This window comes from Rhinolophus sinicus, chromosome 10, assembly GCF_057876585.1.
Source record: "Rhinolophus sinicus isolate RSI-liver-muscle chromosome 10, RSI-T2T, whole genome shotgun sequence".
Lineage (NCBI taxonomy): Eukaryota > Metazoa > Chordata > Mammalia > Chiroptera > Rhinolophidae > Rhinolophus > Rhinolophus sinicus.
The window spans coordinates 13770813-13798616 of NC_142510.1; the positions used below are offsets into that span (position 1 = coordinate 13770813).

Sequence of the window (27804 nt, forward strand, 5' to 3'; positions counted from 1 at the left end):
TGGACATCAGCTCCAAGAATCAAGACTTGATAGAGGAGGACCACCAGTGAAAGTCGATCTACATGCTAAGGAAGTGGAGATACTCAGTAAGGCCTCCCTAGCAGGCTTCTCCCACGCCTGGGTCGGCTGTGGCCAAGGAAACTGGGATGCAACTGGAGAATTCCCTGCATTTTTAGGTTGCTTCCACCTCCAAATTGCTTTATTCTCCAGTCTGCTGTGCAGAAAAAAATCACAGTACTAGAGCTCGCAAACCTTGCCTGTCTGCTACTATGGATGGCCTGGAGTAAACAGGTAAGAATTGGAGAATACATGCAGTTAGGAAATATTTGATTGCCTATAATGTACCAGGTATTGTAGGACCTAGCTACAAAGCAGTGAACAAAATATACACTGTATCTTCCTGAATCATATTCATTGGACCCCTCAGAAATACCAGGGCTAGTCAGGTAGCACCACCTGGACCAGTAACCCCTCAAGCTCTGAATGCCAGGTCTGCAGGGCCTCTCTTCCAAGATTTGAAATTCTGGTCAGTTTTTCCTTGTATTCTCCCAACCCCATGTGTGGTAGCTGCTCCCTATAGTTATGATACCTGCTGCAATAGTGTCTACCTCCAATTGCCTAATGCAGCGTAATACTACACTACCCACTTGGGCATGAAACTGAAGTAGGTTTTACAAAAGTTAACACCCACAAGTATATAGATTTCCTCAGAGGTGTAACATTACCCACTTGGTTTAGTTCAGCCCTTCAGATGTGCATTAAAAAGGCAGGTTTCCCCCCTGTAAATTAACTTCTGGGGTTCTACATATGGTTTCTTTACTTCCCTCCCTCACGGAAACATTTTAACTCATTGGTCCAATTTTTCAATTGATAGTATTCCTTTTTCCCAAGGATTCCTAACCATTTCCCATAAACTAAATCAGATATTCTCAATACAACCTAGAGAAGTAGGGCAAAGCCTACTGATTACAAACCTCACATACCTATTGTGGTTCCTCAGCTTAAGGTGGTAGATGGGTGGTTCCAGCCAAAACAAGAGCTGGGCCCCTCAAGCCTCCTTGCCACGCTCTCCTTTCCTCTTGCCACCTCTTCTATGCCTCTCCTGTGAGGGGATGGCCTTACCAGTCAGTTTGGGAACAGCCCAGGACTTCCGGTATTCTGAAGTAGAGCGCACATTTCATTGCTCACTTCGTCACCGCCGAATCCTCGCTTTCACCATTATCAGCTCCAGCCTCCTTTCAGTCCCACTGCTCTTCCTTGGCTTGGCTTCTGGGTAGAGACAAAGAGAAGGACTGAGCATTCTTTTCTTCTGGAAAACATAGGATGAGTAACCTCACCACTCCCTGTGTGGTAGGATAGTTAAACTGAAGGTATTTGAACTTGGTGCAACCCAACCCTACTCTGACATCTCGGGAAGCTGTACTCCTGAAGCTACTTGGACGTTCCCCCATTCACTTGGCCATTCCCACGGTACCTATGGAGGTTTTCATAGCTTTGCAGTTTATGAGAATTGCAAGTTAAGTCTGGGTTTCCTCGTAGCCCTGATATATACCTACTATCATAGGTTAAGTGACTTGCATAGTGACTACAGTAAAAGAGCTGGAGTTTGAACATGGGTCAAATCAATTTGAAAACCTTAAATTACTTGTCTGTCATTCTCAACAATCTTTTTGGCTAAGAATTTCTGTAAAACTTCACAGCAGAGACCTTACACTCTGTTAGACAGGATAAGGGTTTCAAGTTCTGGGGTCTTACTAATTGCTATTCTTGCTAATGTTAAAATGTAGCACAGCATTTTGTAGATGCAGCAGTAAACAGGATGAGCTAGACAGGAAGTCAACCTGGGAAGTGTAGCCAACTGCAAAGAAGAAATCAACGTGTAATTAACCAAATAGCATATATAAGCAATGGCTAAGCCTCCCTTCTAGGAGACAGAGCTTTGGATGTGAATCCTGTCCCCTTTACTTACTGCAAATAAACAAAACTAATGACAACCACGTGTGGTTTTGGAGTAGAGCACCCCAAGGAGTGAACCCCTTAAATTCACTAACAATACTGTAAGGGCAGTCTTGATGACATATTCATAGGATTAATGTCTGTCATCTCCTGAATGAATGTAAGGTTCTTGGACAGCAGGGAATTTGATTTCTTCTTTGCTGAATTAGCACCTCAAATAATGTCTGTTGCTAAATACATATTTGGGAAATTAATGACCGGGTGGAAAAAACACCAGGGAGACTAAGGTCATGAGTCCTCATTAACTGGGTGTCAAGTACTTAAGCATTATAAAGAATATTAAAGGAGACTACGGGTGGCCTCTGGCTGAGATATTTCTGACAGTCTCCGGTCCATTTCTACTACTATTGCTCTAGGGCAGGATTTCTGCCCCTCGCCACTACTGACATTTTTGGCTAGACAGGTCTTTGTTGCGTGTGTGGGCTAGGTGGGTATCCTGTACATTTCAGGTTGTTTAGCTGAATCCCTGGCATCCACCTACTAGATGTCAGTAGCATGTCCAGTGGTGACAACAAAATTGACTCCAGACATTGCCAACGGTCCTTGGGGGGCAAAATCACCCATGGTTCAGAACTCCTTGCCTAGGGACATATCATTACACCAGGCTGGTATGAGTCTTCCATCTGTCCACCTGGTCTTCCTACAGAGCAGATCTGGCCTTGGCTTTCTACAAACTTAATCCACAGTTGTATAACTACTCTGTTCAAAAGCCTTCAAGACTTCTTGTTACCTCTGAAATAAGCCAAGATCTCCAAGCTTGCAAGGCTCTCTCTGGCTTTCAAGGCTCCAGCCCCATTGCCCACTGCCCCATACACATTCTACAGTCCAGCACAGGTGAACCAGTCCCAGGTCCTGGAATAGGTTCTGTGCTTCTGTAAGGGTGAAACTTAAATCAATAACGTAGTCAACCTATAGCTTGATTTACCTTGTAGTTTACTATTCAGCTATTTTCTGTTTCTACCCCACACTGCTTGATTCAATGACTATTCCTTTTCTCAAAGCTACATATACTTCACTAATCCGTTAATCAGCAGAGCACTAATAAAACAAAATAATTCCTTAGTCCTCAGGCATCCAGGTGCAGGAATCCATTTTGCGACTCCCTCCCAGTTTTTACTGGTGCCGCATAAAGTCATTGGCCAAAGGGGAGTCCAGAGATAACATTATCTTCAAACAGACCAGACCCCAGGAAGTGACATCAGCCTCAGACCTGCCTGACTATCCCATTCTCTTTGTTCTTCCCCCAACCTGTATGCCTGTAAAACTACCTGATTATCCCAGGCTCAGGGAAGGTGACATTTATCAGGACAGCAGTCCACCATTTTCCCTGGCTGCTGGCATCCAGAATAAAGGAAACACTTTTTCTCCTCACCAACTCTTGCCTTTTGAATTTTTGGGTGTTGTGCAGCAAGCGGCACCAAACCTGGATTCGAACACTCCCAGCCTTAGTGCCTTTGCCCATTAAACTTTTCCTTCCTGGAATACTCTTCCTTTGAGGCTGGATTCTTTTTTTTCATAGACACTGAAAGGGAGGGGTTGCCGGTCTCTATCCCTCCCAGCCAAAGGAGGAAGGGCATCTGAGCGTAGGCATTAGAAATGTAGAACGAAGGAAACATGTTCTCAAGGAGTGCACCATCAAAGGCAAGAAACCACAGAATCACGACTGTTAATATCATCACCACTACACCCCACCCCCACCCCCACCCCCACCCCCACCCCCATCACCACTTTGAGACCGCAGAATGCTTTGAACTCCTTGGCTCTGTCACCTTCCCCAGGGCTCCTAATCTTACTCCACCTAATACCACAATTTGTTTCTGATGAGTTTATCTACTCCATTGGTTTGGGAACTCTCTGAGGGCATGAGGAGTGCCTGAGTTTGTGTCCCCAACACCCAGCACAAGGGTTCACAAGGACACAGTAGGGCTTCAGTGAAGCCAGTGTTTCTTAGCGTGAAATGCAAGGACAAGAGGCTCAGCCTTTCAAAGGAATCATAACCTGGGAACTGAACGGCTGGGAGTCCCGAAGGGCTGACACGCCAGGCCACCATGTTCCCACACCTCTCCAGAGGAAAGTGGTCGTGTCCCACGGCCACTCGGTTTCGCGAGAGGGGCAGGGTAGAGGATGGCGCCGCACTGCTAAGGGCCCATCCCACCCTTATACTCCTGAGGCACGAGCCCGGTCACCTTTTCCAAACCCGAAGACCAGAAGCAGTCGCGGGGTAAGCCGGGATCCCCAGAAGTCAGACGCATGCGCAAGGGCAAGGTCCCAAAAGAGCCGTGTTGGTTACACAAGCGCTGCACTAAAGTACCGCCCTCCCCACCTGGTTTCAGCGCTGCACTCACTAATCGACTAGTCCTCGCCTAGGAGACAGCAGCCACTCAGCGTCATACACAGGGAACAAAAGTGCTGTTTGAGAACCAGGGGATCCGGGGCTGGGCGTTTGTTAATCCCTCCTATTGGTCTATTGCTGTTTACTTGCAATACGCATCAGATTCGGTTACTGGGTGGGTCGGGTCCTTTTACCATTCCTGGTTTTGGCTCACTCTGATTTACAGATGCGACAATAATGAAATAAACATAACGCTCGTGTGCTTGTCAGTTCTAAATAGGTACATACTAACATCCTCACAAAAATCTTACAAAGTCAATATTACTGTTATTATTTTCATCCTACAGACGACAAAACTATGACAACGTTTACATGACTGTCTAAAACTCACTTCCATCCCCTTGTTGTATCCCGTTATTTCTTGATATTGCATCGGTATGGCAAAAACATTGTCACCTAACAATGAAATCCCTCCAACTCCCATCTCCCAAACCACACACCCTCTCCAGAGGTCATAACAATTACTAGCATGTAGATAGTCACGGACCTTAATCAGTAATTCTGCCCATTTACTATATCTTCAAGTTTTTGTTTCAATATATAGACCTTATCCCTTTTTTTAAATACTGCTGCATTTGGGAAGTTACCATAATATATTCGATCCCCAATCATTTCCCTTTTGATTGACATTCAAACATTTTCCTAATTTTCATTTGTGTGCTCTCAATTGAGATATTCTGGATATATTTTCAAGAGGCAGCTAATTTAATGGATGTGCAGTGTGAGGGAAAGAACAGTGGAGGTTTCTACATGGTCTCTCTGATTTTATTCTGGCCCTTCACCCATCCCTCATTTATGAAGACTCTGGTTGCATAATGAAGGCATAGTACTCCATCAGGATATAAATGGAGGGAAGTGGGATGTGAAATAGATGATATACCCCCTTAGGTAACATATTCCGTCTTCAACACTGAGCAGTTTTCTCTAAGCCCTCTCATATGCATTATCTATTTTGATCCTTATAAAGTTCCTGCCTGCTATTATATTCATTTTACAGATAATGAAATCGAGTGTCAGCGAGATCCACTGACTACCATAGTTAATTAGATACAGAGAACAATAAAATGTTCAAGTGTCTTGGCTCTTCGTGCTGAACCTATTCAGAGGGCAGGGCATAACGAGATGACTACATTGATGTGAAAGAGAAGTTAGAGTCTGATTTTCAAAAGAGGTTAAGTGTGGAGCAGTGCTTCTCGGCAGCCCTAGTCATGTGTCTCCTCAGCTACCTAGAAACTTCTTCAGTGCACCCTGAAAAACTTTGTTCCTCAGGGTGTGGATGAGAGAATGGAGCATGAGTGTAACTATCAAAACAGGATAAGGAAAGTAGCTGTTCTCAGGCTAGATTTAGTCAGAGGTAACTGTCCTATAGAGTAGTCCACTACCACCACCATGTGGGAATTTCAGGTTATAAAGTCTTGCCTCTCTATCCTTGTCTGGACAGATCCTTGGCTAGCTTTGCCAATGTAGCCACATTGGCAAGGGTTTAGCCGATGGAGACCAGGAAGAAGATGACTCTGGTCACTAAGATTTTGAACTTTTTGAAACAGGCCAGGTTATGCTACAGAAACACACACCATCAACATCTTAGTGGTTAAACACAAAAGTTTATTTCTTGTTCCCACGAAGTCCATTAAAGGTCTGGGACTCACCAGAACAGCTGTCCTGCAATGTGAGGGACTCAGCATTCCAGACAGGTTTGATCTTGTGGCTCCTCTCTGTCTGTGCTTCCGCGATTGAGGTACAAAAAGAGAGCACTACAGAGTCGTGCACCAACAAATAAGTGCATCAGCCCAGAAGTGAGGCTTCTGAGCACAACTTACTGACCAAAACGATCTCATAGCCCTAACTGTGAGCAGAAAGGCATAACTATTCTCCTTTGTACTGTTCACTAGAATACAAGCTCCATGAAGGTATGCATTTTTTCTCTTTTGTTCACTACTATATCCTCAGTCTAGAACAGTGCCTGGGCACATAATAGGCCCTCAGTAAACTAAATGAATGAATCCACACATATCTTGGGAGAAGAGACATAGTGCCAGCGGTCTAAGTCTGAGGGTGTTGGGTAAGAGCCATGCAGATTAGCGATTCAAAGCTGGCCTTGGTTAAGAAATAATACTTGGTGTAGTTCGTCTTGGGGAAGAAAATAAAATCCCGCTGAGTATACGAGACCAAAGCTCAGATGATTTACACCAAAAGCACTGAACCCACAGACCGAATCAAGTCAGCATAACCACCAGCAGTGCTCAGCTCCTCAAAGGAGCTCCAAGAGCCACAAAGTCATTCGCTTCTTTAATGTAATCAACCCTCCCAACATATCTGGGGAGCAGGGAAAAGGGAAAGAAGTACACATTCCTTGAGCATCTACTGATAGCCTGGTTGGTAGGCACTTTTATGAATTCCTGTAACTTCCAGATCAACCCTGAGGTATTTTCTCTATTACAAAGAGAAAATGTGGAGACTTAAGAGTGTTTCAGTAACTAATCAAGAAACAGGAATGTTTTATAAGCTAAAAATAGATACAATACAAGGTCATCCAGGCTGGCTCTGCAGGGATATCATATAAATCAATCCTGCTAACCCTGCCTTCAGACCTTTCTAATGAATCTAAGCGACAGACAACAGACCCACTAGCGATGGGATCTTGAACAAGTCCCTGTATCTCTTTGAGCCTTAACTTCATTAATAAAATAAGAGATTTGGAAGAGGTAATTTAACCCCTTCGCTGATACTACCTAAAAGCTCTAATAGACACCCATCTGAGTCACTGTTGTAGATAAAGGCGGTGAGTTATTAAAAATTCCACAGCCTAGAGAGATTTTCAGCAGTCTATCACACTTATCACTTAAGGCTATTGCTACATGCTGTGCTGGAGAAAACAGACACCAGTAGACCCTGCCTGCTTAACAGTTTACAGTGTAAAACAACCAACATGGATATGGATTCGTCCAGCCTTGCCAACCACTCAGCATCGATTCTCAAACCTTCCTTTTTGGAAACATAGTCTTCTGCTCACTGAATTCCCAGGTGACCATGCCCAGTAAACCATAGCATCCTGCTTGCAGCATACGCCCCAATTTCTGAACATACCTCTACGTTCTTAGTAACAAACAAAAGCCAAATGAATAACCAAACAAAAACCTGAGAAATTAATCCTGAATGCCCATTAATTTTTTTATGCTTCAGGAAAATTTTTATGGCTGTTTTATCCTATTAACATTGTGAATGAAGAAAAGAAAGGAAACTGTTTTTGCAGAAAATTCTTTATATCTAATCTAATACATATTGCATGGCTAAAAATTCCAACCCGTTTCCATATGATCTCATTAGAAATGTTTTCATTTTTCTCAAACACCACCAACGAGAGGCATAAGATAGTGCATCATTAGTTATCTAGCAGATTCCCTAGTGGTGAAGTAAATATGATTTCATCACAGTAAAAATTTGTGCTAAATGAGTAAAGAGGTAAAGTGGGTAAAAAGTTTAAGAAGGAACTCATATGATGTGCAAGAACGAGAGAGACGAAGAAATTCCAATTTGGTTCTTGCAAAATTTTACATTAGAATTCATTTCTGCCCCATGAGACTAGTGAAATTGGTAAGCTAGCTACTTTGAGGACAATGGAATGCAATAAAACAAGTATATTATTGCTTTTGTTATGAAAGACCATGCTACAAATGTTTCTATCATTATGTGTTTAAGGGTAGCTGGGCAGATCGATGCAAAACCAACACTATTTACCTCTGTGACCACTGAAGACTGATTATCAGATTCATGGCTGCATCTGCTACTTGAAGCTGAATTTGCTATTTTGCCAGGTACAATCCCAAAACAGCTTTTTCCATTATTCAGAATGTTCTTAGAACACCTCTCTTGCAAAGGAATTCCCTGAAGGTTATAAGTGACTTAGTACAACTTTAATGCATCCCCTGCAGATTCAACCTTGATTCCTTTCTGTGAAACATGATGTTTATATTCCCAAATTTTCCACTGATAAAAAAATTCTTCATGCTTAGTAATTTTGTATTTTTTCATAAACTTTAGGGTCAAGATCCACTTGGTAAATTTCTTGAGACTGAGGACACCGAAGTTTCTCTTGCATATACTAAAGGTGGGTTCTCTGGTGTTTAATAAGGTGGGAGTTCTGACTGAATTTTTTTCCACATTCATGACATGTAAAGGGCTTCTCACCAGTGTGAGTTCTTTGGTGTGTATGGAGATTTGATGTTTGACCAAAGCTTTTCCCACACCATGAGCATTTATATGGTTTTATCCCTTGGTGTGTCGTTAAGTGCTTATTAAGATCTGAACTCCATCTGAACCTCTTATCACACTGTGGACATTTATATGGTTTCTCTTCAGTGTGAATTCTTTGGTGCTTAATAAGGTCAGAGCTAACTCTGAAGCTTTTCCCACATTCCTGGCATTTAAAAGGCTTCTCTCCTGCACGTTCTTTCTTGTGACGATCCATGAGTTTCAGCAGCTCTTGTCTCCAGGTTAAAACTTTCTCTCTTTTCTTCACTGGAAAATCTGGGTGCCATTTCCCCACCCTGTGCATATCACTATGATTTTCTCTTTGTATTTTGTGGGGAACATTCACTCTGGCCATTTTTGATACTATGTCTCCTGGTGCTTGTATTTCCAAATCAGACAGGCATGTCAGCTGATGATTTGCAGTGTCATGTTTGTGTATTAACCCTGTTGGAATAAACATAAAAATCTGGAAGGAGAATTGATTCTGAGTGGTGAACACACAATGTGATATATAGATGATGTATTACAGAACTGTACACTTGAAACCTCTGTAAATTTACTAACCACTGTCACCCCAATAAAAAAACAACAACATAAAAATCAACCAACTGTATGGCAGAGCAAGAATACAGACAAAAATTCAAAGATCACTAACTTCTAAAATATAGATAAGTAGAATCTTAAAATGCTAAGCCTTGCAAAGGTTCCTAAAAAGGGGCATTTCTCCTCTTCCCATGGTGTATTTACCTGTAGGCAGTTCTCCAGGACTGTCCTTGAAATTCGGGGATCCTTGAACCCATGGATCTTCCCCTTGCTCTAAACAGGACATCAACTTAGGTTTGGGAAGCACAAATATGGCTGTGAAATGGAAAAACTGAGGTCAAGGAATGAAAACTTCACAGTGGTTTCGTAACTCTGAATTATTTCAGAAAGAGCAAAGGACAATTTTACACTGTGTTATTTTAAATAGTTGGGATTAGACTCACACGTGAGGTATTAGGTTTACACTGTATATTGAATTTGTAGATAGACATACACAGTGGAGACTGAGGAATAAACCTAGCTTCACTGATGGAAAGATCATAGGGCATGGGAATCTTGAGCATGTCCCCCTCTTCTGCCACCAATACCCCGTATTTGGCCAAGGAGTAACTAAACTCTAGAGGTTTCAGGGAATACAGGCGGGTCCTATTCACTCTTTAGGACTCACCCTGAACAAAAGCAGGGCTAGGAAAGTCAATGTGAAGTTCAGTAGGTTGGGTATCATATACACAAATGATTCCTGTCATAATGACAGCATATTTTTATTCAGCACTAGAGCGCTAGACATTGGACTAATAAGGTTTGCTACCACTCCTATAGCTCACTGGTTCACATCCCATTGGACCAAACAGACCAGAATCACTTTAGTGGACTTTTTCCAAATACAAATTGCCAGGTTTGGGAAGTACTCAGCATTCAGTCTTTCCACAAATATCTACTGAGTGGCTATGGCATGCCAAGCACTCTCTATGAACTATGGATACAGTGGGGAATGAGTCAAAGTCCACCGATCTCATAGAACTTATTTTCTAATGGGAGAGGGAGACGATCAAGTATCAGTAAACAAATGAAATGTCAGGAAGTGGAAATGCTTTAAAAGAAACTAAAGCAGGGTAAGAGAGCTTTTAGGATTCTGCTTCTGTGAAGCTATTTGAGCTAAGCCTATGTGGAAGGCCTCTCTGAGAAAGTAGTATTTGAGCAGACTTAAATGTGCGAGGTTAGACATGTGGCAGAAAAGTTGCCAAGAAGAGGGAAGGGGAAAGTTGAAATGAGTATGGCAAGTTCAAGAAATAGCAAGACCAGTGCAGATAGGAAGGGCTGAACAGGGCATAAGTGACAGCAGATGAGGGCAGGGAGGTGAGGAAAAGCCACATTCTGGATGGTCCCTGGTAAAGAGAAGTTGTATTTTATTCTGAATGTCATGAAAAATTATCATAAGGTTTTAAAACAAGGAAATGTCATGATCTGATCAGGTTTTAAAAGACTCTGGCTGTTGCATGGAAAACAGACTGACAGGGCAAGAGTGGTGGCAGGTGGTGCCAGTTAGGAAGCCACTGAGGAGGGCCTGGTGTGATATGCTGCTGGCTTAGACCAGGATGCTAATAACTCAAGAGGATGAGACATGGTTGGACTCAGGCCATATCGTGAAGGTGGAGTCAAGGGGACTACTAATGCATTAATAGTGGGGTATGATGGCAATATCAGAGGAAAGGATGAAGTATTTTTCTTGCTCTGAGCAAATGGGTGAATGGAGGGGTCCTTTACTGAGATAAGAAAGATATGAGACAGGAGGTTTGCAGGAAAGATGGGGAAGAGATCAAGAATTCTATGTAACATAAGGAATGTACACTTGGAAAAAGTTCCCAGGTGGCCTGAATATGCCCAACCAGCTACTGGAACAGGGATGCTCTCCCAGACGTGCATTCTCAGCATGCCGAAAACATGACAGATTACTCAACTTCTATGCAAATGGAAGTGGAGAATCTTTACCAAGAGAGATGACAGTCTCATAGTTTTCTTGCATTACATCATTGTAGAGGGCCTTCTGACTGGGATCCAGTAACTCCCATTCTTCCTGGGAAAAATACACGGCCACTTCTTCAAACGTCAATAGGCTCTAAAGAACAGAATGGGCTTCAGCTCAGTACCTGCAGAAGCAGCCCTGCCATTTGGCCCCTGAAGGAATTAAGAGTACACAATCTTTTTAAAAGAAAGAAGAGAGAAAGGAAGGAGGCAAGTGATCAACAAACAGCCTGAGAGGTGTCCAGTTCCCCGGGAGAACATCGGGGCTAACATGCCTCTGAGCACCTGCTGGGCACTGTGGGTCATGGGCAGCAGGGAAAGGCAGTCCTAAACAGCTCGAAAGCACAGCTCACCTGGGACTCAGGCAAGACGAGCTCGGATGACAATGTCCAGTTTTTGGTGTTTGTCTGCTCAGGTAAGGCAAGGATCTGGTGAATAGGCACAGCTGTGGGGAGAAAAGAGCCATAGGAAATAGCTTTCACATCTATGAACATCCTGAGGACATTTCTAAACTACAGAAGATCCTGATTCTTTCAGTAGAGATGGAAAAGCTTTACAGGGTGTTTGATGCACAGATGTAGCCTTGTCATTGATAATAAGGACCAAGTATCTACCAGCCCCTATAATAGGTTCCCCTGTTTTCATTAGTGAAATTAATAAAAGCCCTTTTTACTTTACTCTGATGACATAAATTAATCTGTTACGTAAAAAATTAAATAGAGTTGACAATGAAATACTCAGGAATTTAGTGTATAGTAAGACCTGTAGTTTTTTAAATCATTTATGACTTTTTTCCTGGTACACAATGGGTTCCCATTCTGCCACTTACACCCCATTTTGGATCCTAATTCCTTCTGTTTTAGGAAATGAGGTGCCCTCGACTTTCTACTTTTCTAAGGAAGAGGTCATGGTGTAATTACCATGGTTCTGTGGTTTGGATATTTCTGTACGTAGGCCAAACCCCACCATCACCCACAGCTGGTCTGTTCTAAGATCACCTTCGGGAGGAGGGGCGTATCATAATTGCTAACATGGCTGTATTTGCAGATCCAGAGCTGGGCACCCCGAAAATGCTCACAGCATTCTGGCTGAGCTCCCAGCAGGAAGAAATGATCATGAAGCTCCTTACCCCTCTCACACACAGGCTCGGTTTCTTTATGAGTATTTCTGCTCAGCTCTTCCTGTACATCCTGGTATGTATTCCAAAATTCTTCATCCTGGGATGTGCCCACTGGCGGCTGGGACTCTGTTGGCTTCAGCCTGAAGCCTGGGGCCTCTGCTGTTTCTTCCAAGAGCACTGCTTCCTTTCCCAGCTCCTGGATAGCAACCTGGAAACAATTTCCATCCTGTTACCACAGAACTTATGTTAGGGTTGGGGTTGGTGGTAGAGGAGGAAAAAGAGTTCAGATTGTGGAAAGTGTAAGACACTAAAGGAAATGACAAAAAGACTTAAAGATATATTGGGCCACCAATTTTCCTCAAAGATCTATCTGCAAAGTCAGGCAAATTTAGGATAAAAGGAAAAAAGGTGTGGCTACTGCCAACCCTCCAACACAGCGGCCTCCACCCCTCTGTACAGAGCCCAGCTCAGACCACTAGCAGGGTTTGCAGACTGCCTGCTCTCATGCCGCCGTAACAGCCTTTCTCTCTAGACAAAAACCCGGTCTCGTGTCTTCCAGTTTTCTCAAAAGATTAAGAAAGTGAATTTTAAAAGTTGTCCTGTCAACCAGAGTTTCCCCATGGACAGGGAAGGTTTTCATAGAGAATTGGGATGTAATAGAGAAGAAAAGGGGAGGAAAGATTCTGGTTCTAACCTCTCTCCAGAGGATTTTGACACCAAGCATATGCCCTACCCTGCATTCTTCACAGTAGGCCTGAAGCCAGTTGATGTGCTGCCACCTGACCAAGGGCATACCCTGGCCCCCACTCACCAGACGAGCCAAGGACCAACCACTAAGGGAGGCTCTTGTCTAGGGGATGAAGGACACTATCTCTCAGCATCATTCTTCTCTCAGCCACTCTGTTGGGATTTCAAAATCTTTGTTTCCCCCACGGCCTTCCCACCCCCTTCTTCTGCCTCCCCTCTGCCCCAACACTCTGGTTCAAGCCACTGTTTCTCAGTCGAGTTATGTAGGACACAGCTCCCTAGCCATGCTGGTATTGAGTCTTGCGCTCCCCGCTGTCTGAAGCAGTCGGCCGCTCACAATGGCTGCCGGCCACTCACACTGGCCATCGGCCATTCACGGCAGCACATAGCAGCCCACAGTAACCCATGGCCGCTCCTGGTGACTGCCGGCCGCTCCTGGCAGCACACAGTAGCCTGCAGCAGCACATAGCAACCTGTGGTAGCACTCAGCAGCCCATGGCAGCATGCAGCAGCTGGCCGTAGCTCACGGCAGCTCACGCCAACCTTGAGCTGCTCACGGCAGCCCAGCTCTAGGGAGAGCTGTTCACGGCAGCCCAGCTCTAGGGAGAGCTGTTGTTCACAATCTTAGCTGTAGAGGGTGCAGCTCACAGGTTCATGTGGGAATCGAACTGGCAACCTTGATGTTAAGAGCACCGCGCTCTAACCACGGAAGACAACCGGTTGCCCACTGATGGTTCAGCCCCAAGCTCAAGCTGTTGTTTTCAATCTAGTTGTGGAGGGCATAGTTCACTGGCCCATGTGGGAATCGAACCGGCAACCTTGTTGTTAAGAGCTCGCGCTCTAACCAACCGAGCCATCTGGCCACCCTGGCATAATTCTTGAAGTTGGCCAACAGCCTCATAGGGTCTAGCTATTTCCTAATAATGGTAGCTCCGGAAGTGCTGGTGAGAGTTCTCAGAACTGAGACTATCCGTTTGTATGCTATATTTCTTACTCTGACTGGAGCTCTCTGTCACAGGTCCCTTGGTCTCCCACAGAGCCCTGATCTGAGGGGTCAAATACTCAGCCACCTTGAGACCTACCGTCATCATCCTTCTCTGGAACAGTTTGCTCCTGCGTTGGACACACCACCAGTATCACCTTTGAGAACTGAGGCTAAGTCTGATCTGGAATAAAATCAATAAAAGGATCTTCTTCCTAAGGCACTGAGGGCAGAAAAAAAGTGCATGTTAATAAATAAGTCATCTGAACTTTCCTACTTGCTAGTTATTATGAGAGAAAAATGAACAGAAAACATCCTGCCTTGCTGTCCCTTTAAAATCAAATGCCAGGCCCTTTGTTTCTCTCCTTTTCTTTAAATTATTGAATCGAACTACAGCACAACTGATTAAAGACAAATGCCAACTGATGATTCCCTTAATAAACTAAATTCACAAAGTGTTGGTGGGTGAGAAAATTAGCACCCACTGGTTGCAAAGAGTTTGGGGATTATCCAGAGATTTCATTCGTGTGTTTCTTATCCCACCTTCTCTGTGTCAAGGGAAGATTAGGAGAGGATTTGGAGTTTCTCTAACATTTAAACACATCATCCTAGTCTTCTGGGTTAAGATATAAGTTCTGTGACCCAAGAGAATCCTAGAAGATGGAAGCTTCCACTTCAGTGTTCAAGCAGGTTCTTGCCTGGGGTATCTGTGTGGCCAGGGGTATCTTTGTAAAGGGCAGAAAGGGCGGCCTTCAGAGCCTGCCCATCTCCCCCGTTCACCACGTTCTCTTATGTGGCCACATGCCCTCAGGGACTCGCACCCGTGTGGAGACAGGTGAGCACTGCCCTTATCATGAGTCATCTCTCGGGGAATGCGTGGGATTCAGGATAAAGAGAAATACAAATGGCAGTGTCGGGAAGTAGGCTACACTCCTTCTCAGCTGGACAGGATGTCTTATCTACTACACTGCAAGTTTTTGTTTCAGGAGAAAAGCCCACAGTGAGATACCTTCCAGGACTGATGGCAGCCAGTTGTGGCATAGGCTGAGAAACTAGGATGTAACATGTCGGGCTGCTAAAACCCTGCACTACAGTATCCAATGTCCCTGTATTCTTTGTTCCTTGGCAGCACATGTGCAGTGGGGCTATGAAGAGACCGAGATGCGTCTGGCCATTCTGAGTAATTCTGTTTCATGAAAAACTCCAGACCTGTCCGCTGAACAGCCATATTTACAAGCCAAGGGGATAAGACCAGCATCAGGGATTTCTGCAGTCCATAGAGCAATGTCACACTGTAGGGAAGATGTTGAAGAAAGTTTGCCTTCATTGGTTGATGTGGGCTTTTGTCTATTAGCTTTTATCTGTTCCTGTATGTGAGGTGATTTCTGTGCTGTGAGAAATCCCCCTTTGGTCTCATCCTCCTGAGCCAGGGAGATATGAGATGATGTTTGCTGTACTGTCTGCGTTGTGAGGTGATGATTAGCTTAGGGTTAAATAAATTCTTGATCAGGGGTTGAGAGAATTCCCTCTTTGTTCTGTCTGTTTCACCCACATCAGCAGATGAAGTGAAGAAGTAGCTAAGTTATATCAGGACGACGTGGCAGGCACGTTGCCAGGCTTTAGAAGACCTTGGGCTGATGGTCCCAAGCAAGAACAGTAGATATTGCCTTGTCTGGATGAACTAGTCCTTCAGCTGGGTAAGTAATATATTTTCTTTTTCTTTTTTTAAATCATTGACTGCTGGACGCTCCCAGAACTGGCTATTCCTTTAGAGGGGAGGCAGGAACACAAAACTTGGCTCTGAGGTACATTTAAAAAGATGTACAAGACAGACCTCAGGTGGATTGAGATTGATTGATTGCTATTTCAAGAGATTGCTATTCAGAAGATTTGCTGTTTCAGGACTGCTTTCCAGAATTGGATTGTTTCAGAGTAAGAAATCAGAACTTGCCTCAAAAGGCAGTAGAGACTTCTTTTGTTGGTGAATTGTCATCATTCTAGCATATTTGGGAACTTCTATGCAGCTTGTAGCTTGCAGTATCAAAAGACTTCCTAACTTACAACAACACCGCCAACAGCAGCAGCATTCTTGGGAACTAGCGAGCAGTGGTGTGGGAGACGTCTGAGTTTCTCTCAGGTACAGACCTGGCAAGGTTTTGATTTATGATTTTTCCAGTGATGTACCCCCCCCCCCCAATTTGGTGAGGTTTTGGCATGTACTGTAATACTTACTATCCTATAAACCTTATTACTGCTTTTGGATACTCCTTACTGCTGTTTGTGTATTTAGCCAAGTGATTTTTGATCAATAGTAAACATGTGTTGGGATCTCTTAAATTTATATGTATGTGTACTCCTTTGGCATGACATTGTTATCAATGTATATAGTTTAATCACCTTTACTTTCTGTCATTAGCACATCCTATTAATCGCTTTTGTCTTTTTGCTATTGCATATTGCTAAATAAATTGATTAGATATTGCTAAATAAATTCATTAGCTCCACTCTAGAGTGTGTTCCCCCCTTTTCTTTTCCCCACTCATCATTATACACACCAAGTTCAAAACCCTACAGACTGCTGCTTCTGGCCCACATGGAATGACAAGGAGTCTAGAGAACTGAATCAGCAGAACAGGAGTCCACAGAGGTTGGAGAAGGTACCAATGTAGGTGGCACAGCCCGGGATGAAAAGGACTTCAGGGATCCTGGCCAGGAAGTTAGAGGAGTTGACCTGCCAGTCCTGTTCCCAAACAGACTTGGCTCTGATGGTCAAAGGATGGAAAAGCCCATGTACAGGCCACTGGCCTAGCAATCAAGAGGGAGCCGTGTCTGTCCTGGCCTCATCATCATCTTGATGAATGGCCTTTTATACACCAGGGAGTTTGGGTTTTCATGGAGTTTAAGGATTATTTCCCTTGAATTTTAGAGCCCCAATTTTGCATTTACCACATTCTTTCACAGAGTACATTTTTTCCCCATGTAATTCCACTTACTGTGCTTCTTTAGATTGCCAGTTAGGACTCCAGCCCAGATTCTCTCCCGTTTGCTCCACCTCTGATCCTCCTTTCATAACCTAAGCCTGCACTTGCCAGATACTCAGAAACTTCCTTTCTTCTTGTTTGAGCTGCCCAATCTCAGGGTGGCCTTTTATGATTCTGTTCCCAGAAAGTAGGCCATTCAAGAATTGAGAATATACCTACAGATTAACAGATGACACAGACTCACTTTTGTCTTTGTTTCAGAACATCAAAGAGACAGAATAAGAGAAAAGTAGGTGGAGTTTAACGTATATTTACCTGTGACCATAGAAACTGGAGATTCAAATATTACAACTGGAACATAAAAGTTAGCCTTTTAATTAGCAGAAGAGCAAATCATATCAAGAATTCCAATTAGGTATTTCTTCTTTATGGTAGTTCAATTGTAACTCGTTCCTCATTCCATTGTTTTCCTTCTCCATCATCCAATATAATTTTATTCTTTCAGGTTTTGAGATCAAGAAGGGATTGAAAAAAGAGAATCCAAAATGGGATGATACAGAAATGAACAAGCCTTTGTGGAGAAAGTCTAGTGGAGAAGTTTCTTGGCACGCTGAGCTCAAAACAGGCTGGGAGAGTGAGCCAGTGTCCAGAAGACAACGAAACATTCTCCAAGTGAGAGTGAGGAAGGAATCCAATCCTAGGAGAGGATGAGTCACCACAGTCTTTGGACTGAGGAGAAGCCTTGAACACATGTGTGTGGGAGAAACTGCTGTCACAGCTCTCCCTCTGCTCACGACCAGCCAGCTCCCGAACTAGAAAAAGCTTCTAAATGTCACGAATGTGGGAAAAGCTTTAGCCGAGGTTCTTATCTTGTTCGGCATCAGAGAATCCACACGGGAGAGAAGCCTCACAAGTGCAGTGAATGTGGGAAAGGCTTAATGAGCACTCCAACCTCACTGCCAACCTAAGGACTCACACCGGAGAGACCCTACCAGTGTGGGGAATGTGGGAAAAGCTTCAACCAGAGCTCCAGCCTCATTGTACACCAGAGGACACACACCGGGGGGAAGCCTTATCAGTGCACTGTCTGTGGGAAGAGATTCAATAACATCTCCCAATTTAGCGCTCACCGGAGAGTCCACACCGGGGAGAGCGCATACAAGTGTGTGAAGTGCGGGAAAAGCTTCAATAACAGCTCCCATTTCAGTGCCCACCAGAAAACCCACACTGGGGAAAAGCCTTACAAGTGCTCTCAGTGTGATAAAAGCTTCACTAAGAAAGAACTCTGTCTTTATCCGCCATCAGGAGGTACACATAGAAGAGATACATCATAGGAAGGAAGAAATGTGCTGAGCTTGTAGGAAACTGGACACATCAATTTCTTAGGTCAACATGTGTTTCTTAGAGCTTCTTCTGCTGAAGAAAGTTCTACTAACCAATCCCAGGATTAGCTATTGATAACTAGATCTCAACAACCATTTCTAGGAATAGGAATCAGTCTAAGAATGCCGAACCCCCTTTCCATCTTTGCCTACAGCTCGAATCCTGTTTCACTGTAATCTTGAATTTTGCTTTGAAGGGAAGAAGGTTATAGAACCCATAAATCCTGCCATAAAACTAGGGTATCCTTGTTCTGAACAAAGAACGGGTGGCTAGATGCCTGAGAACTGCTTCTGGGCCACATCAGAGAAGAAATTCTCCCCATTCATGGGGAGCACATCTAGAGTTTAACAGTCTGGATCTATTCTAAACTAGTAATTGACCTCTAGGCATCTACTGATTATGTACTTCCTTGTTTCCCAGAAAATAAGACCGTGTCTTACATTAATTTTTCTCCAAAAGACGCATTAGAGTGTATTTTCAGGGGATGTCTTATTTTTTTCATGTACAGCAAACTACATTTATTCAAATACAGTCATACAGTCATGTCATCTTCTTCTGGAACATCATCATAATGTACTAAATGCGTCCATCTGGCTGACCATCATAACTGGAGCTTATTTTCAGGGTAGGTTTTATTTTTGGGGAAACACAGTACTGCTACCTTCAGGGCAGATCACTACTGTCACAGAGCCACCACCATAAAATGAACAAAGGAAAAGAAGAATAGGTTGAGCCATTGACTAATACTAAATGAAAGCAAGTGACTTTGTAGTTTCCAGTTTAAGTAACATCCAGTTTAATTTTGTAACATTTCTCATCTTAACATCTCCCCCAACACAGTTCCTGGTTTCTTCTCTCTTATAGTAAACAGATTCTACAAATAAGCATTACTATTTCCAATGAAAATAAAGGTGTTTCTCCCCACACTTGCTTGGCCTTTGGTTGTAATTTTCTCCATTAGAAAATTAACACTCATGTAGAAGCCTGCAAGGTCCTGAAGAAGATGTAAGGCTAGAACCTACTTGAGGGCAGGACATGCAGAGAAGGAATAAGGGGCAGGAAATAGGGAAGGGAGGAACCAAATTGAGCAGAAAAGGTTTGAGCTATCACTGAGAAGGGAGATCACAGGCGTAAGGAAAACACAGAGACTGCAGGAGGCTCTAATTACAGGTCAAAGGAAGGCTGGGTTTGAGGAGCACTAAGACCCAAAATTAAAACTTACTAACCCTTGGGGGGAAAAAAAACCTTACTGATCCAGAACAAGGCATTAATATTTAAGCTTTTGTGAAATCTCCATGTATACAAAGAGGTAGAAGGTTGGTTGGTACATTGTCCATGGTTCTTGGCCTGTGCATGTGAGGTGTTAGTACACTCGCTAAGTTATGGTGAAAAGTGAAAAGCAAGTGACGTGGTCTCTGGCTGAGCCTTTCTGAGGAGTTAAATAAGAGCAAAAAATGTACATTCTACCTCAAAGACCAAAAAAATGTTTTCCCCTAAATTTTGGGGGAGAAGGAAAGGCATGAAACAAGAATATACTTCAGTGTTTCATCAGTTTCAGCCTTGCTGGGGCCACCCCTCATTTCCCTGCATACACTGTCCTTGAGAATGGCCCTCAGGGCAAGCTGTGCAGGCCAGTTCCCAGGGTCACATACTTACCTCTTCTCTAGACGGAAATTAACATCTTTAAAGAGCCTGAGCAAAGGCAAAGAGGTGGGCTTGAGTGTGACCTGTTTGGGACAGCCTGACTTCACTGCAGATTCATGGTGGAGAAGGAGGAGACACCCAGGGGTTGATAGATTACTTAAGCATTTTGGATATCAGGTCAAAGAAATTGAAACTGATAAAATGAGAAGAGACAGTGAAAGTCAATGAAAGCGCTAAGGAAGTGGAGATCCTATACCAGGCCTCTCTGGCATGGAACTCTCACTCTTGGGTCTGCTGTGACCAGGGAAACTATGATGCAACTGTTGACTTTGCATTTTTTAGGTTGCGTCCACACTTCAAATTGCTTTATCCTCTAGTCTGCTGGGCAGTAAAAGGAACACAGAGGACTAGAGCTCACAACTAGTAGAGCTCCCAACAAGTAACTGACTTGCCTGCCAACTACTCTGAATGGTCTGGAGTAGATAGGGAAGAATTGAAGAGTACATTCATTTATTCATTCATTCAAAAAATATTTGATTGCCTACAACATAGCAGGTATTGTACTAGTAGTCATATGTAAAGCAGTAAATGAAGTAGGCACTGTGTATATCATCCAGAACCAGTCTCAGTGGACCCAAGAAATACCAGTGCCAGTCAGGCAGCACCACCTAGCCCCCACTCCCCAAGATCTGAGTACCCGCTCTGCACAGCCTCCCTTCTAAGCTTCCAAGTTCTGATAAACCTAACTTTTTCCTTATGTTCTCTCAACACCATATGTGAGAGTTGCTTCCTACAGTTACCATTTCTGTTACCTAATTGTCTACCTCCCACTGCCTAATGCAGCCTGATACTGGACTACCCTCTTGAGAATACATCTGAAGTAGGTTGCACAAAAGGCAATACTACTAAGGCTATAGATTTCCTCTGATGTGCACCATTACCTGCCTGGTTTGGTTCAGCCCTTCAGATGTGCATTAAAAAGGCAGGTTTCCCCCGTTAATTAACTACTGGGGCTCTACATATAGTTTATGTACCCCCTTCCCTTTAAGCATTTCAACTAATTCATATAATTTTTCTTTTCTTTTTTATTAGTTTCAGTCATATAATTTTTTTTCCTTTTTTTAAAATTTATTGAGGTGACAGTTGTTAGTAAAATTTCATAGATTTGAGGTGTACAATTCTGTATTACATCATCTATAAATCCCATTGTGTGTTCACCACCCAGAGTCAGTTCTCCTTCCATCACCATATATTTGACACATAATTTTTCAAATGACACTATTCCTTTTTTCCAAGGATTCCAAACCACTTCCCATAAACTAAATCAGATATTCTCACTACAACCTAGAGAAGTAGGGCAAAGCCTACTGATTACAAACCTCACATATCTATTGTGGTTCCTCAGCTTAAGGTGGTAGATGGGTGATTCCAGCCAAAACAAGAGCTGGGCCCTCAAGCCTCCTTGCCACGCTCTCCTTTCCTCTTGCCACCTCTTCTATGCCTCTCCTGTGGGGGGATGGCCTTACCAGTCAGTTTGGGAACAGCCCAGGACTTCCGGTATTCTGAAGTAGAGCGCACATTTCATTGCTCACTTCGTCACCGCCGAATCCTCGCTTTCACCATTATCAGCTGCAGCCTCCATGCAGTCCCACTGCTCTTCCTTGGCTTGGCTTCTGGGTAGAGACAAAGAGAAGGACTGAGCATTCTTTTCTTGTGGGAAACCTAGGACGAGTAACCTCACTATTCCCTGTGTGGTAGGATAGTTAAACTGAAGGTATTTGAACTTGGTGCAACCCTACTCTGACATCTGGAAAAAGCTGTGTTCCTGAAGATGCTTGGGCATTCCCCATTCACTTGGCCATTCTCACAGTAACTATGGAGTTTTTTATAACTTTGGGATTTATGAGAATTGCAAGTTAAGTCTGGGTTTCCTCATAGCCCTGATGCATACCTACTATCATAGGTTAAGTGACCTGCATAGTGATTAGAGTAAAAAAACTGGATTTGGAACACGGGTAAAATCAATTTGAAAATCTTTACTTCACATTCTTTCATTCTCAACACACTTTTTGGCTAACAACTTCTGTGAAGCCTCAGAACACAGACATTACACTGCATGTTAATACCATCAGGGCAGCCTTGTTGTGACATACTTAGAGGTTTAATGTCTGTCATCCTCTGAAGGAATGTAAGGTTCTTGGACAGCAGGGAATTTGATTTCTTGGCTGAATCACAGCACCTCGAATGACAGATGCCAAATAAATATTTGGCAAAGGAATGAATAGGTGAAAAAATATGAGGAAGACTGGGGTCATAGACCTGATTACTCTGTTGGCTGTCAAGTACTGAAGCATTATAAAGAATACCAAATGACACTAAGAGTGGCCTGTGGCTGAGATGTTTCTGACAGTCTCTGGTCCATTTCTACTACTATTGTTCTAGGGCAGGATTTCTGCCCCTCGCCACTATTGACATTTTTGGCTGGACAGGTCTTTGTTGTGTGCACGGGCTAGATGGGTATCCTGTACATATCAGGTTGTTTAGCGGAATTCTTGGCCTCCACCCACAAGAGGTCAGTAGCATGTCCCAGTGGTGACAACAAAATTGATTCCAGACATTGCCATCGGTCCTTGGGGGGCCAAATTGCCCATGGTTGAGAACCCCTTGTCTAGGGACATATCATTAGACCAGGCTTGTATAAGAGTCTTCCATCTGTCCACCTGGTCTTCCTGTAGAACAGAACTAACATTCCTGACTTTCTACTAATTTACCCCAATTGTGTAACTTCTCAAAAGCCTTCAAAACTTCCCGCTGCCACTGTAAAAAGCTGAGATCTCCTACCTTGCAAGGCTCTCCTTGGCATTCAAGGCTCAACCTATCCCTCCAGCCTCATTGCCCATTATCCTATACACATTCTACAGTACAGCACAGGTGAACCGGTCCAGGTCCTGAAACAGGCTCTGTGCTTCCATCCTTAGTGCCTTTGCCATTAAAATTTTCCTTCCTAGAATACTTTTTCCCCAAGGCTCGATTTGGAACACGGGTCAAATCAATTTGAAAATCTTTACTTCACATTCTTCCATAACCATTGAACGAGAAGAGCTGCCGGGTCTCCATCCCTCCAACCATGGGAGAAAAGGGACCTGGGCTTAGGCATTAGAAATGTAGGACTAAGGAAAGTTTTATGTTCTCGAGGGATACCCGGTCAAAGGCAAGAAACCCACAGGATGAGGACTGTTAACACCACCACCATGCCACCTTCTTGAGTCCTCCGAATGCATTGAACTCTTGGGCCCTGTCAACTCTCTTAGGGCATCTTATCTTATCCACCTAATACCAGAATTTGCTTCTGGTGGGTTTCTGTACCGGTTTGGGAGCTGAGAGCAAGGGGCGTGCCTGAATTGTCACGTGTGCGTGCCGTCCAGCAGAAGGGCTCACAAGGATGCAACAGGGCCTCCGTGAACGAGTGTTTTACTAGCGTAAACTGCAAGGGCAAGGAGTCAACAGGAAAACTGAACAGCCGGGAGTCCCGAACGGCCACAGGGCCGACACGCCGGTTTACCCCGTTCCCACGCCTCTCCAGACTGAGGAAGGTCCCGACCCACGGCCACTCGGAGCCGCCACAGGGAGGGGCAGGGTGGAGGGCGGAGACGCATCGCTAAGGCCCGCCCCGCCAGCAAAACCCTGCCTCACACTCGCCACTCACTTACCACGCCATCTTTTCCAATGCACTTGGCCGGAAACTGCCGCGGAGCAAGCCGGGACCGCTAGAGGCCAGACGCATGCGCAAGGGCTAAATCCGAAAAGAACGGCGTGGACCACGCACGCGCTGCACTAAAGGACTGCCCTCTCCATCTGGTTTCCGCCCTTTGCTAATCGACAGCCGTGCTCGCCAATGAGTGAATAGCATCCTCCCTCCGTCATACGCCGGGGTCAATAACGCTATTTGAGAACCAGAGGCCCTGGGTATGGGTGCTTGTCAGTCCTTCCTGTTTGTATATTGCTGTTCCGTTTGCACGGCGCTTTTGCTTGTTATTGGATAAGTCCTTGTACCAACCCCGGCTGGGCTCACACCGTTTTACAGAAGCGACGCTAATGTAAAAAACGTAACGCTTGCTGTGTGCTTAGCACAGTTCTAAACACATACTAACATCTTCACACCAATCCGATATAGTCAATATTATTACTATTTTCATTTTTCAGAAGTATAACGCACTTCTAAACCCATGGTTTTTCCCTTTGTTTTTCTTTTCTAATATTCTGTAAGTATCACCAAAAACTCTCACTGAGGGACTGGCCCAGTGGCTCAGGCGATTGGAGCTCCATGCTCCTAACTCCAAAGGCTGCCGGTTCAATTCCCACATGGTCCAGTGGGCTCTCACCACAAGGTTGCCGGTATGACTCCGGCAAGGGATGGTGAGCTGCGCCCTCCACAACTAATACTGAAAGGACAACTTGAAGCTGAACGGCATCCTCCACAATGAAGATTAAAAGGACAACAACTTGACTTGGAAAAAAAAAGGCCTGGAAGTACACACTGTTCCCCAATAAAGTCCTGTTCCCCTTCCCCAATCAAATGTTTAAAAAAACACAACAACACTCTCACTGATAAGTGAAGTCTCTCCATCTCTTTCTAACTACATTCCCTCTCCAGCGGATATAACGATTATCAGCGTGTAATCGTTCTTTCTGGACCTTAACCAGTCAATTTTGCCCATTTTTCTGATTCACTATATCGACCACAACTTTTTTAAACTGCTGCATTTAGGTATGTACCTTAATATATTCAATCTTCAATCATTTCCCTTTTGATGGACATGCAAATAGTTTCCTAATTTTCGTGTGTGTGTGTGTGTGTGTGTGTGTGTGTGTGTGTGTGTGTGTGTGTGTGGTTTTGGATAGGGACTTTCCAAGAGGGAACTAATGGATTGGGGTGTGCAGTGTGAGGGAAAGAATAGTGGAAGTTTCTACGCAGTCTCCCTTCCCTTATTCTGCCCCCTGTCCCCCCACCCCTCTCCTTTCGTGCATCGGTCATTTATGAAGACTCCGGTTGCACAATGAAGGTGTAGTACTCCATCAGGATATAAATGAAGGGATATGAAATAGGTGATATACCTCCTTAGGTAGCATATTCCGTTTTTTAATACAGGGTTCACATAATTGTTCATTGATGTTTATGAATAATAGGACTACAACACAAAAAAAGAAAACTAAAACCTACACATCAGAGTTTATGTCTCTTTTGACTGTTAGTTATGCCTTTTACAGGGGTTGCCCCACTAATCATCTATTTTTATTTTTATTTTTTTAGCTTTTGCCTGGCATCATGTTTATGGGGTCTAAGCATCTCCTTTAATAAGAGTATCCCTTCTAATTTAATATCTTTGCTCTCCTTGTGGCTAACCCTTACCTCTCCCAAACGAAAAAAAAAAAATATTATACTACTTTGGGATGCATCTTACCTTCCCCCAACACAAAAATTGGTTGGACATATCTTTTTTTCTACTAGGACAATTTTCACAGTAAAGTCTAATAGTTTTGTTTACATGGGTCCTACACATTTCTGAAATTAATTCCCAGGAATTTATTTTATTTTTGTTTCTTTTGTAAATAAGGTCTTCATTCCAACTGGCTATTTCTAGTATTTAGGGAAACCTTTTAAAACATATATTGATTGCATCCCTAATGGACTCTAACTCAACAACAAAAAAAACTGTATTGTGTGTACTGTGGAATGTCAGAAATTTATATCAGTGTTTTATATAAATATATATTTATATGTCAATGCGTGGTATTGTCAGACTTTTAAATTTCCAGATATAAATATTTGTCTGTGTCTATGCCTTTATCTATTATCTATCTATCTATCTATCTATCTATCTATCTATCTATCTATCTATCTTTCTATCTCCTACCTCTGTCTACAGAGATGACCTGGGACCAGCTCACTCCAATGTTAATGAGAAATTGACTTCTACATACCATTTTCAAGTAGAAGTAACCATGGCTCCTCGAAGAAATGGCTGGGCTGTGGCAGGGTTAATAAAAGATAAACATAGAACATCTTGTGGTGCCAGAAAGCAAGGAAGTGCTCAAAGAATATGAGGCCAAGTAAACACACACACACACACAAGGAATAGAAAATATGAAGGTCTGCCCGGGAACATTTGGGGATGTAAACTCTCACAGTGGCTGGGGTATGTGCTTGGCCTTGGAAGGACTGGCTACCCTCCCAAGGACCAAGAAAATATTTAATGGATGTGGAGCCTGGCCTTCGCCCTGGCGCAGGTGGGCCGAGCTCCGATACATCTAATCTCGTACCAAGGACTGGCCCCGGCTCCTAGCCAGATCCCAGTCCAGTTCCTTGTGTTGTTAACACGTATGCTTATTGGCTCCTTGCCATTGTTGTTAGTAAGTCCTCAAAACCCCAGAGAGCCGAGGCAGGCTCAGCAGTAGATGTTGTTTTTCCCTGGCCGCCTCGGCTGCTGCAAGATATTCCGCCCATGTTGATGACTTTACTTGACTGGAATTTTGCCTACACTGATGAAGGGCCGGTGCTGTTTCTGCGCGTGATGTTTTGCCCATGCTGATGAAAGGCCGTTGCTGTTTCTACAACGCTAATTGACTGAGCCCTGGTGGTATGATGAATTGCCTCCTTGCTTGTTAGTGGTATGATGATATATTCCCCTAATCTCTGTTTTGTCTTACTTTCACTTTGTAAAAAAACTCTTTAACCCCTTCATCCCGGCTTGTGGTGGTGTGTCTTGCGTATCGGGCCTTGAAATTAAGTCTGTGCACAGCAATCGATAATACTTATCGATACAACACAGCAGCTTGAATGAACTCCCACTAATCAAAGAAAAGACAATATGATTATAGTAACAAGTTATAAACTATTGAATAAAATGGGAAAACTTGATTCTGTAAGATGTAAATAACAACAGGGTTCCTGGTTTGATTCCCACATGGACCAATGAACTGTGCCTTCCAAAACTAGATTGAAAACAATGACTTGACTTGGAGCTGATGGGCCCTGGAAAAACAAACTGTTCCCCAATAAAAAAAAAAAAAAAACACAAAACAAAACATATAGAACTTTTAGAAGAAAAAATACAAGTAAATCTTCATGAGCTTGGATTTGGCAATGGATTTTAGATATGACATCAAAAGCAACAAGAGAAAAGAACATAAATTTGACCTCATCAAAGTTTTAAAAATTTTTGTGTTAAAAGGATATTATGGGCCAGCCCAGTGGCTCAGGCAGTTGGAGCTCCATGCTCCTAACTCCAAGAGCTGCTGGTTTGATTCCCACATGGGCCAGTGAGCTCTCAACCACAAGGCTGCCAGTTCAATTCCTCGACTCCAACATGGGATGGTGGGAAGCACCCCCTGCACTAAGATTGAGCACGGCACCTTGAGCTGAGCTGCCGCTGAGCTCCGGAATGGCTCAGTTGGTTGGAGCGCATCCTTTCAACCACAAGGTTGCCAGTTCTATTCCTGGACTCCTGCAAGGGATGGTGGGCAGCGCCCCCTGCAACTAAGATTGAACATGGCACCTTGAGCTGAGCTGCCTCCGGATGGCTCAGGTGGTTGGAGTGCGTCCTCTCAACCACAAGGTGGCCGGTTGGACTCCTGCAAGGGATGGTGGGCTACGCCCCCTGCAACTAGCAATGGCAACTGGACCTGGAGCTGAGCTGCGCCCTCCACAACTAAGACTGAAAGG

At 43.8% G+C, this 27804-nt stretch overlaps 1 protein-coding gene, 1 long non-coding RNA gene and 1 pseudogene across 5 annotated transcripts in view; 1 reads left to right on the forward strand and 2 right to left on the reverse strand.

Annotated features, from left to right (window-relative positions):
* ZNF75A (zinc finger protein 75A) overlaps positions 1-27804 on the reverse strand; it is a 62232-nt gene that overhangs the window by 12125 nt on the left and 22303 nt on the right. For 2 of the 3 annotated variants that reach the window (XM_088801300.1, XM_088801298.1), the window contains exons 4-7: positions 11192-11318; positions 9407-9517; positions 8147-9103; positions 1123-1269 (exon numbers count right to left, since the gene is read on the reverse strand). In XM_088801300.1, the coding sequence (XP_088657426.1) occupies positions 8511-9103; positions 9407-9517; positions 11192-11318 (831 nt within the window). In that variant the 3' untranslated portion in view covers positions 1123-1269; positions 8147-8510. Of the gene's footprint in view, positions 1-1122; positions 1270-5992; positions 9104-9406; positions 9518-11191; positions 11319-27804 lie in introns of those variants that run through there. The other variant, XM_088801299.1, reaches the window with a different exon arrangement.
* On the reverse strand, positions 17377-23874 carry LOC148756842 (uncharacterized). Of its 2 annotated transcripts, none has more exons than XR_016022609.1 (3): positions 23792-23874; positions 21608-21754; positions 17377-17405 (listed from the first exon to the last, which is right to left on the reverse strand). It is a non-coding gene; the product is annotated as an uncharacterized LOC148756842 (long non-coding RNA). The 2 variants fall into 2 exon arrangements; XR_016022608.1 differs by lacking the exon at positions 17377-17405 and adding an exon at positions 17412-17552.
* Positions 17559-20310, forward strand: LOC109436311 (uncharacterized; annotated as a pseudogene).